Source organism: Typha angustifolia, chromosome 1, assembly GCF_048772165.1.
Source record: "Typha angustifolia cultivar Huaian chromosome 1, ASM4877216v1, whole genome shotgun sequence".
NCBI lineage: Eukaryota > Viridiplantae > Streptophyta > Magnoliopsida > Poales > Typhaceae > Typha > Typha angustifolia.
In genome coordinates, this window is record NC_133239.1 from 4628173 (window position 1) to 4638898 (window position 10726).

At 34.3% G+C, this 10726-nt stretch overlaps 1 protein-coding gene across 1 annotated transcript; it reads left to right on the plus strand.

Moving 5' to 3' along the window:
• The first annotated feature begins 1239 nt into the window (after positions 1 to 1239).
• LOC140763981 (uncharacterized) lies at positions 1240 to 2530 on the plus strand. Its single transcript, XM_073102383.1, has 2 exons — positions 1240 to 1814; positions 2016 to 2530. The coding sequence occupies exons 1-2, from the start codon at positions 1533 to 1535 to the stop codon at positions 2367 to 2369; spliced, it is 636 nt and encodes a 211-aa protein (XP_072958484.1). The 5' UTR covers positions 1240 to 1532; the 3' UTR covers positions 2370 to 2530.
• The last annotated feature ends 8196 nt before the right edge of the window (positions 2531 to 10726 follow it).

A 10726-nucleotide genomic window follows, 5' to 3' on the forward strand; every position in this document is an offset into this window, starting at 1 on the left:
TTTGGCTTTTTCAGCGATATGTACATATCTAAGTAATTGTCGCTCTGTCAGACCATAATGAAAACGCAATTCTGTTTTTCTTCTAATTTTTTACTTTTTTGTTTATTAGTTTCTCTAGCATTTTTTGGTAGTGCTACAAGGCTTTGCATCAGCATGTGATCTCACGGAGCCATATGATCAATCATTTTTGTGTTTGTATTCTCACCTAGGACAGCTTTCTTGAAGATCTTTGGGCTTTTCAAGCCTCTTGTCATGTTCTCTTTGTAATGCTGCCGACGATGCCAAGTTGAAAGCTTGTTTCCAAGGTGGCCGTCCTATTTTTTTAGCTCTTATTTGTTATATGAGTGCTTGTAATTGTTATTATTCGTTTGATACTATATCTTACTATTGTTCAATATGTCTTTAGTCAATTATGAGACTTGTGTTCAAGGTCATCGTCTTGTCTCTTCTCTCTCTACTTGTGTATCAAGTTGTAACTGAACATTGAAATTAAAAAGAAGGGACGAAAAAAAACCTCCTACTCCATGTGATAACATATGTGCAAACAAAAGTGTCCATCACTTGCATATGTACTCTTGTAGGTATTGTTTTTTTGGTCATTAGCAGCCACTTTACCAACAATTCAGTCAGAGGGAAATTTTATCCCCTAATTTTACTTGTACTCCTCAAATCAATTTATTTCTGATATTCTCAAACAGGGCATGATTGGAAGACTAAGTGAAGAAATAGGGGACCAAAAAATATCTATGCTTATTGAAACTTCCCATTCTATTTGTTGCCAAACTTGTCAATATAGCTTGTGTGATATTATTTATAGTTTTTCTCTTTTCGCAAACGGGGTTCCTTCTATACTAATATTTTAGATTTTTAGACTCACTGTTATTCATTTTTCGATTTTGCTAATTCATCATGTACATAATGTGCATAACATTTTAAAAAATAAAATAAAGGGTGTCTCAGTGCACGAGACTCATGTATATACAAGATATGATACCTGAAGATATACAGTCTTAAATCTCATTTCTGAGAAAGCTATTTCTAAGACTTATTCATAACCTTTTGAAAAGAAAATGAAAATCCTATTAGATGTAATGTATTGCAAGTAGTAGTTTTCTAAAGAAAAACCTATTAGTTGTCATTTATTAGTTTACACTTCAAAGTGTAGGGTAAATGCCCTTGGCCTTGACATTAATAGTTGAGTCTTGTGGGGGGAAGTATCTTAAATAGACTTTAGTAGAGGAGGGATTTGAGGCATTTAAAGCCATTCTACTTGTCAAGATTTAATGCTTGGCCTGCCCTCCTCTTTAATGGGGTTGGATGGAGGCCATTTAAGAACACCCTCTTTAGTATCCACGCCCTCTTCTGCATGACTCCATCAATCAAAAAGGATGACAACCTCTCAATCTCCACTCTCTACTCACAAGCCCCAAATATAGCTCACCATCTCGCCTCATTTCCTAGTAGTCTTTTGCTTGTGCTCATCTCACTTGTCTTTCTTTAGGTGCTCATACAACATATCATAATTCTAGAGGATGATCAAGGAATTCCTACAGAGAAAGGTAGATTTCGATCTGCGATCACAAGGCAAAGAAATCCGGAAGGCGAAGTATATGAGTGTGATGGATCAACCAGAGCTATCTCTCGGCCCTGCCTTCGCTCTCACCAGTGCGAATTGCTCCTCGCAGTCGGAGTTGGATAACAATTCTAGCAAGAAGAGGAAGCATACTTGGGATGACCCAATCACTCAGTATAGCATTGAGCTCCATCTTAATGATCCACTGCCATTGGACTGGGAACAATGCCTAGACCTACAAGTAATCACCTCTCTCTCTCTCTCTCTCTCTCTCTCTTTCTCTCTGGCTTTATATATATATATATAATATAGTGATGTCTTTATTGCAGGACGTAGTATAGTTTTTTCTTTTTTTTTCTCTTGAAGATGTTAGTAATGATTGGTTTCATCATTAGGGAATTAGATATGTCTTTTAACCTGACTTTTGTTAACTTGTGGGCAGTCCGGGAGGATGTACTACTTGAATAGGAAAACCCTGAAGAAGAGTTGGACAAGGCCCAAGGAGAAGAACCTAAACTTAGACCTCAACATCTCAACCTTCCCAAGCTCACAAGGAAATATTGGAAGCTCCACAACTCCAGAAGAGCTCTCAAAGAAGCAGCACAACACTTCAAGTGGTGCCATGGTCGCCGTCGTCTGCGCCAACTGCCATCTCCTCGTCGTGATTTCTAAGTCCTCTCCGTCGTGCCCGAACTGCCGTTACATGAATTCTTCGCCGCCGACGACAGCGCTGCGAACGCCTTCTATGGAGATAGATGCTGTGAAGCCCTTGGAAACCCTAAGCCTTCTCCATTAGTCAGCAGGCAAAACATATTTGTAAAAGAAACAAAAAGAAGAAGAAGAAGATGAAGAAGAAGAAGAAGTATATATAGTACAAGCTAAGTAGGTAAATTATGTATATGTTCAATGCTAAGGACTTTGATGAGGTAGAATGAAGAGTTCAATCTTCTCATTTAAGGAAGAGGAGTTTCCTGCACCATTAAAGCTTTGACCATGCATGCATTCTAGCTAACTTGCACCTGGACATACATGGTAGTTTGATGAGTTGAAGTGAAGGGCATGAATAACGCCAACCACACTCATTCCCTTTCTGTTCTCCTTTCTATTACTACATCTGGGGGATTAAACTTTAAAAAAAAAAAGAAGGTGGCCCAAGAGAGTTCATAATTTGAGCCAGAAGAAAGTGACATTCACTGCTAAGCAAATAGCAATGTTGTGGAGGATCCCAGGTGTGGGAATATGTATACATCTCTATTACCATTATATAGAGTTTGGAACAAATCCCTATGCTGATACCTAGTTGAGGAGATAGTGCACTTCCTCCACACAAGGGGCTTCTTAATTGCCCCAAAAATGATCAACACAGACCAAGCTAAAAAGAAGGTTTAGAATGTTAATATGATTTTAGTATGTTAAGATGTCATATGCATTACTATAATTTAGGGAAATTAATCAAAAATACTTGTATTATTTTACTATCATTTACATCTTACCTTATACCTTATGACCCATTTATCCGTTGCATATATTTTGAGTTTAATTATAAAAACACCCCAACATTAATTTTTTTTAATTGAAGATAATCATACACATTAGTTAAGGAAAAAAGATAGGACACGACGGGGTGTTTTTAATGAGGGGTAATTTAGGTATTTATAATTTTTTATTTTTAAAAGTTGACATAGGGTCCCATTAGGTTAAATAAACGTAGGGTGTCTTATGCAAATGATAAAGACCGACAAGATAAGGTAGAATGTAATTGATACTAATTAAAAGTGAAATGTAGAGTGTTCTCGATTCAATTTGTCCATAATCTATAATCCAATTAAAATTTTAGAGGGTATTGAGTTCAAATCTGACTGTACTTTATAATCTATTTGTCTGATCCTTATATATATTATTTATTAGTAACAAACCCTTAAAGAGGCTTTTGGCCTATTCAGTAATTATCTAACACCACTTCATATGGTCTGAATGGTAATACAAGTACTAAATATTCTGAAGTTTGGTAGTATAATTGTCTTATCTGGTTCAGAAATTTTCAAGATAACTACTATTTGATGATTAAATGATCACATAAAATATTACAGTATCTTTATAGGATTGCACTTTATTTTTAACCATATATGTCTTTACTCCATGATTACAAGAATATTTCAACCATCTTTTCAGTCTCAACAAAAGTAGCAATTGACTGCTTTCTTCAAATTAGGCATGTCTAGTGATAGTTGTTCTTCATTCAGTAGAACCATAAGCAACTAGATGATCATTGATTTGAGGGGAAATTTATCAAACATTGCGCTATATTTTACCGTTATTATTATTTACATCCGATCATTATTTGACTTGGTGTTTCGTTTTTAATACCTCAAAAATATCTTGAGTTAATTTTAACCTAACAACAGTCGATGAAATAGTAAGTATTCTATTATTTTTAAAAATGAAAAATAAAAATACTTAAAATACCTCTCCTTTGACTTTAAAATTCAGTTCCACTTTTATTTTTATTTTAGCCTTATGAAACTTATTCTTAATGTTAATTGGTAAAGCTTCAGCAAATAGAAGGTGCTGTAGATTAATGACAGTACATATAAGGTTATAAATTCAAATTAGAACATTACAGTAGGCTTTAATTTTCTTAAAAGTTGAATGCCAAAAGTTATTTGAAACTTAACTCTATTAAATATAGGGATATTTTTTGCCACAAAAAAGCTCAGTGGAAATTTCAACCCACTTCTAGAGAGCTGCAAGCAGAAGTGTTAATTTCACATTAATAGCCTGTATGTCCTACAAAAGCTCATCTCTTAATTCCACTTTCACAGGTATATTTGGTGATATAAAATATTAAAATAATGAATTTTTTTTAAAAATTCACCATATTATAATATTTGGATGAAGAAAATAAAGTAAATTCTCCACTTTTTTATTTTTATATAGAGAGTGAAATCTTCTCACTTTTTATATACCGAATGTCATCATTTTTAACTTATGTCTTTAGTTTATTTTACCAAACACTAATGAGTTAGCGTACCTTTTTTCTTTAACTTCTCGTTAACTAAATTAACACACTCGATTTCACGATACTTCAAACTTAAGCACTTAACTTCTATGTGCACTACTATGTCTCATTGCAAACGTTAGTATCTTTATCCATATTATGGATGCAAATGCTGCCGTATAAAAAATTACTAAATGATAGATTTACCCCTATTATTTTAAAATTAGATTGTATTTGCTAAGGAGTAACTAAATCTTTCCACATAGTTGATTACAATTTGGTAGGGACAATAAAAGAATAAGTGCTTAAGTTTAAAAGTGCATAATAGTAGATTAAAATAGGATCAAACCATAGAGAGGTAAACTGCAATTTATCCTTAAAATTAATCATCTAATCTATTTGCCAAGAATAACATAAATCCAGGTAATTATGCCCCCCTCCATTTCTACCAATCATCAACCACTGTGGTCTAAGGAACACATCTTGCTCAAGCAATCTACCAAACACTCCCCTTGGACTTTTCAGAAGATTCCTAGCTATGATACTCTTGTGTGTAAGACACCTATATTAATTAATGCAGTCTTGCAGTGTGTGGAAACCTAGTCTAGCAAACAATTTTAGGAACTCACCTATTCCATCAATATGATAGTGTAATAGACATTTTTTGAGCCAATTCAGACAGATGAGTGATGCTTTGCTTGGATACTTGCAATGTGTGTTATTCACCCACAAATAGCAACAAGTTAAAAGTCCATGGTGCTATGCAAGAAACATCACTTTTATAGGAATATTGTTAAGAAAAACATAAAGGTTTTAATTAGAGTTTAATCTCATCAAAGACTCAACATCTTACCGTTTGGAATTGCTTAAATACCAATGTCTATGGACATTTGTTCTAAAAAACAAAGTGTACAAAATTAATAATTAGATCTTCTGTTAACCGGTCATTAGGATGTAAATTTATTCATGTTTATTATCCTCGTCTATTTTTTCTCCTCTGTTAGTCTTCTATGTACATTCATACACTTTCTGAATAATATTTTTTTCTTAGTTTAAAAAAGTATATGAGTAATAATAATAAAAAAGTATCAGAAAGTGTATATAAAGAACGGTGGTAGTAGTTCAAGAGACCTAAATAAACTTTTCCTTTTCTCAATTTGAAGTCAAAAGCCTTTGTTTTTAAGCTTTAGGTCATGTGCTTCCTTTATTTAGTTTATTAATTTTCAAAGGTGATTTATTTCAAAATACTTTAGAAAAATAAAAGAGGATAACCCTCGTGCCATATTTAGGAGGAGGAATCTAGCTTGTTTTGAGGAGAATAGACATCTTGCTATTTAGCTTTTATTCCCTTATCCTGTGATAAATAGTTTCACTAAATCATTCCCCCAATTTATCCCAATTATTCCTGAGGTTTGACCAATCAAAACAAAATCGAACAAGCAGCTAGGGATTTGATCTGGATGGACTAATTGATTTGCGTATACGACAACGTAGATCGTTGCGTAAGGAGAAGAAGATTACAAAGTTTTTGGGTTATCCCGGCTTGCAACTCAATCTGCAACTCGATTTTCTTCTCTAAAGATATGGAATAATTTGAATGCTCCGGGCCAAAAGTAGGTGTCAATAGCGAACGAGATTATAAAGTTCTTGCGGAAACACCTAAGCAAGCCCCAAGATGTAAATAAGGGAGATAGCCTCACCCTAGTTCGCAGCTCAGTCAGTGCCCTGATTCACTTTCCTAAAAATAAAAGAAAACTTAACCTCTACAATTATCTTCCGTAGGCACTCAACCTTTTTGCATAGGATTTAGACTAAGGCCATAGAGTCTAGCTCTGCTTTTTATCTGAGACAATCTTAAGAGCGAGCAAGACAAAGACCAAAGACCTAGCCCACGCTTCGATAACCAAAGCGGAGTCTCCCGACGTTGCTCCCATGAATCCATGATATGAAATAATTCTTATTGTCTGATCAAATTAGTAAAAGATTCATATAAGATCATTCGGATAAAATCCGCACTCGATTTGAATAATCAACCTCTTGGTTAGTCCGAGTGACTTTTGACTACGTGACCTAATAATTGACAGTAATGTTGAGTTATAATTAGGAGAGTCAAAGTGTAATTAGCCAGGGATAAATTTGTAAAACTATACTAATAGAAAACTCATCTGTACTTAGTCATGCTGAGCTCACTAATTACCCTATTACCCAATCATATCACCTGCCACTAAATCATACATCTCTACCCTCCTCCTCTCTCCTCTCCTCTCCTCTCCACTCCTCCCCTCTCTTTTTTTCTCTCTCCATTTCCATCTTTCCTTTCGTCTTCCACTTTTCTTTTCTTTTTTTTTCCTTTTTTTTTGAACTCTGCAAGGTAAACAATCTCAAACACTAATTAATCGGATCTTTGCTTCATCTTTTTTTTTTTTTTTTTTTTTGTTTCATTCTTGTATCTCTAGTGATTCCTGGGCGCAGCGGTTTATCGATCTCTTCTTGGCCTTGTTGCTTTTTTTTGTGGGTTTGGGGAAGTTGTTACGATGCGTTTCGATCGAGAGAGTGGAGGAAGGATTTGAGTGGGTACAAAGCGGGAATCGATCGATAAACCTCTGCATCCGGCTTTCACATTTCTGCTTGTTTCGAATTTTGCATCTGATATGCTGGATAAAAGTAGAATGGGAAATTGTTGACGAGGAAAAAAAGTGATCTTTTATATGGGTTTTGATCTAAGTTTGTTCTTGTGGCCAAAAGATTTGTTTGTGTTTTTTTTTTTTTTTTTGCACTAGTAGTTGTTGGTTTGATACATTGGCTACTTATTGATCCCAGGAAATGAAGATTATGAACAATATGGCACAAACTTTCCCCTTGGGATGCCTTTTCCTAGAAATATCTTGCTAATAGAGTCGTTTTTCTTTGTTATGATTCACATATGTAGTTTGTAAGATGTAGTACTAACAAAAGTATACGCAATGTATTTGGTAATTTAGATTGTATGCGATCTGTGGTGGCTATTACTTGGTTTCACTTTTCCAAGAATTTTTATGCAAGTCTGTGGCATCTTGCTATTGCAAATCTGATTGAAGTGCATCATATGGCTGTACTTCATGCACATTAGGGTACTTTTGTTCTTCGAGTTGATGATTGGTTAGCACATCAAGGTTGATTGATTGGAATATGTTCTCTGCTGACCGAAGCTTAGGACATGACGAGAATATGTGGAGAAAAAAAATTAGTGAAGAAGTGTACAGGGCGTTCATTTCCTATCGCAGAATATTTTCAAGTGATTGGAGGGGTGAAGTACTTGATTCCTGTGGTTACATATTATTTCCACCTAGTATGATATGCTCAAAATATTTCCACCTAGTATGATATGCTCAAAATATTTCATGCTTAAACATAGTTGTTGAGCTCAAATTTACCAAATTGCCTGAGGAGTGCATTTTTATATTGTCGTTGCGCTTGCTAAGCAAATGGAATATTCTTTTTTGCCTTTCCTTGTGTCAAGTTTTAGATTCTATCCAGTATTTCATTTTACATATATATGACTTGCTTGAGTAATTCTCATGAAGAACACTCAAATATTGGCATACGTCTTTGGGAGTGCATGATTATGTTTTTGTGTGTATCACTGAGCCCATCAATAAAAGAAAAAAATTCATACATAAATCCTTGAACATCTCATATTGATTGTGTATATACAGATATACATATTTCCAAGAAAACTCGTGTTGTTTTCTAAAACTGGATTCTGAAAGGAATATTCTGGCATGTCTAGAGATGCCTATTGCCTAGAGTATGAAAATGCCATTCTTCTTAAGAAATTGGCTACTTGTCTTCCACTACTTTACACAATTCTTGATTGTTGCTGCTAAACAAAACAATGATTCAGGCAATTCATATATCATAGTTTTCCTTCTTACATTTGGTGTTTGTCATATTTTTCTTGAGAAACTTTTTCTGCTATTCTAACTCCTGAGTTTGTTGACTTTGAAAACAGTATTGTACCTTTATATTTTGGAAATTTGCCATTGCCATCTTAGAAGAATTGATTTGTGTTTTTAAGGTTAATATAATACATCATGTGATGACTACTATATCTGTTTTACCACTTTACAAGTTTACATTAGTCACTTGAAACATTTCTTTTGCTGGCATGTGAGCTATAATGATGCTATTCTAATTCAATTGCCTGAACTTAAGTTCAACTATAACTTTTCATGATTCTATCTTCTTTATATGCTTGTAATTCAAAGTATTTCATACTTATTTTTAGATGGTGACTTCTGTTTAGTTTGTTAGGCGGTAGCTTATTTGTATTTAACTCTATTTCCATGGACATTTACCTGAATAAGCATTCACGCTATAACGAATTTTTCTCTTCTTTCTTTGTAGTGCATATTTGTGTAGGTTCTAATTTAGTATAAATGGAATAGTAGAAAATTATAAATTACTAAGATTCATTTCAGAAACTCCTAGTGTCCTATATAGTTCTTTGCAAAATAATTTTTTTCTTTTTGAAAAGTTGGAAATGTCTCATGGGTCTAATTTCCAAAAGTTTAGGCTGCAATTTGGTATAAAGGGGATCAATCAATTAACCTCTGTTCATCCTGGAAGTTCTGGTAGAATGAAAAGAAGAAATGAGAAATGAAGAGGTCTTCTTTCCCATGTGTAGGCTCTCTGATTTCTATTTCCCCCTTCCTTGTCTCGCTATATTTCTCTTTAGCTCTATCTCACATTTTATATCTTAATATTCTTTATTTTATGTTTGTGATTTGCTGGAATTTCTCTCTCACACATCTTCCATATGCATTACTTGACCATGTCCTGATACTTTAAATTGAGGCATAAATATATATCATTAATTCCTGCTCTTAGTTTCTTCAAATAAATTGCTAACCTTATGATTATTGAAGTACATGCTTTTGTTCTTCTGGTGAAAAGGAGCACAGGGAAGAGCCTCAAATGGATTCCTCAGTCAAAAAAGTAGTATAAAATGGCTTACATACTATTAAGTTGCTCTAGTCCTCCTCAGTGTCTTTGAACATTATGCTATAAATTTCTCTAGTACATGTTCTTCTTTCTAATGAGACATGGGTGGGCATCTGTTGGTTTTGGTGCATTACCAAAATTTTCATACACATTTTAGTCATTGTAAAGCTGCTTGTATGGGTTGTTTTGGTGAAGTTTAATCCTATACATTGGGGATTTAGGATGGCACCCTAAATTTTGGTTGCAATGATCATTCTATGCCCACCCACCCACTCCCCACCAGGCATCAATCAAGTCCCATCTATGCCAAGCTCTCTCCAGGACTGCCATTGTCTTGGTTGTGGATGCCAAGCACACAAGGTTAGCTATTACTGCATACCAGTCTCAGGCAGACAAACTTGTCATCGTTCCTTTTGATCATCCACCTACACTCATTATTAGAGGCAGTCCTTTTTGTTGTAGAGATGGAGGAATTCAAAACCTAGTAAAAGAGAATTTGATACGCATTGGAATCCATATCCAACTCAGAAGCTAAACCGACTAAGTTTGGGGACATTAATCTATGTGCATTAATGCTTCCATCTTTTTTTTTTTAATTTATTTATTTATTTTAGGTTGAGGGGCAGGCATACTGAATTCACAAGAGAATTAAATATAAAAAAAATTCACATGAATGCATGAAAATTCAAACACACAATAAAAGTTTTTTTTTGTATTTTTGAGAGATCCACAAAAATAAAAGGCAGCATCTTTCCATGGTTTTTATTTTTCTTGATAGATCATGAGTATGCAATGTTCTTGTGAAAAATTCATCAAATATTAGCCCCGATGTTCAGGGGGCACTTGAACTCACGACTTCTATTATGGGCTGATAGGATCTGATCTCCGGCTACAATAATCGGATGTCTTTCTCTCTCTCTTCAAAATTTAGGGTATTAGTGCACTACAATTTATTTTGAGAAATTTTATGTTATTATGTTTTCACCGTTTGTAAATCAAGCCCTACTGATAGCCTAGCATCAGGGTGTATATTATGCTCATTTTGTAGAAAAATAGAGAGTGCAATTTTTTAAATAGTAGAAAAAGAAACGAGGTCCAAAAATATACATATAGTTAAACATAGGGTGCTCTATACATATTTCTCCTATTATATTTCCATTAATCTTTATTGA

Excerpts from the sequence above, each read along its gene's own strand:
- LOC140763981 (XM_073102383.1), top strand. The coding sequence starts at position 1,533 with ATGATCAAGGAATTCCTACAGAGAAAGGTAGATTTCGATCTGCGATCA. Across the intron at positions 1,815-2,015 it reads AACAATGCCTAGACCTACAA|TCCGGGAGGATGTACTACTT; the intron begins GTAATCACCTCT and ends ACTTGTGGGCAG.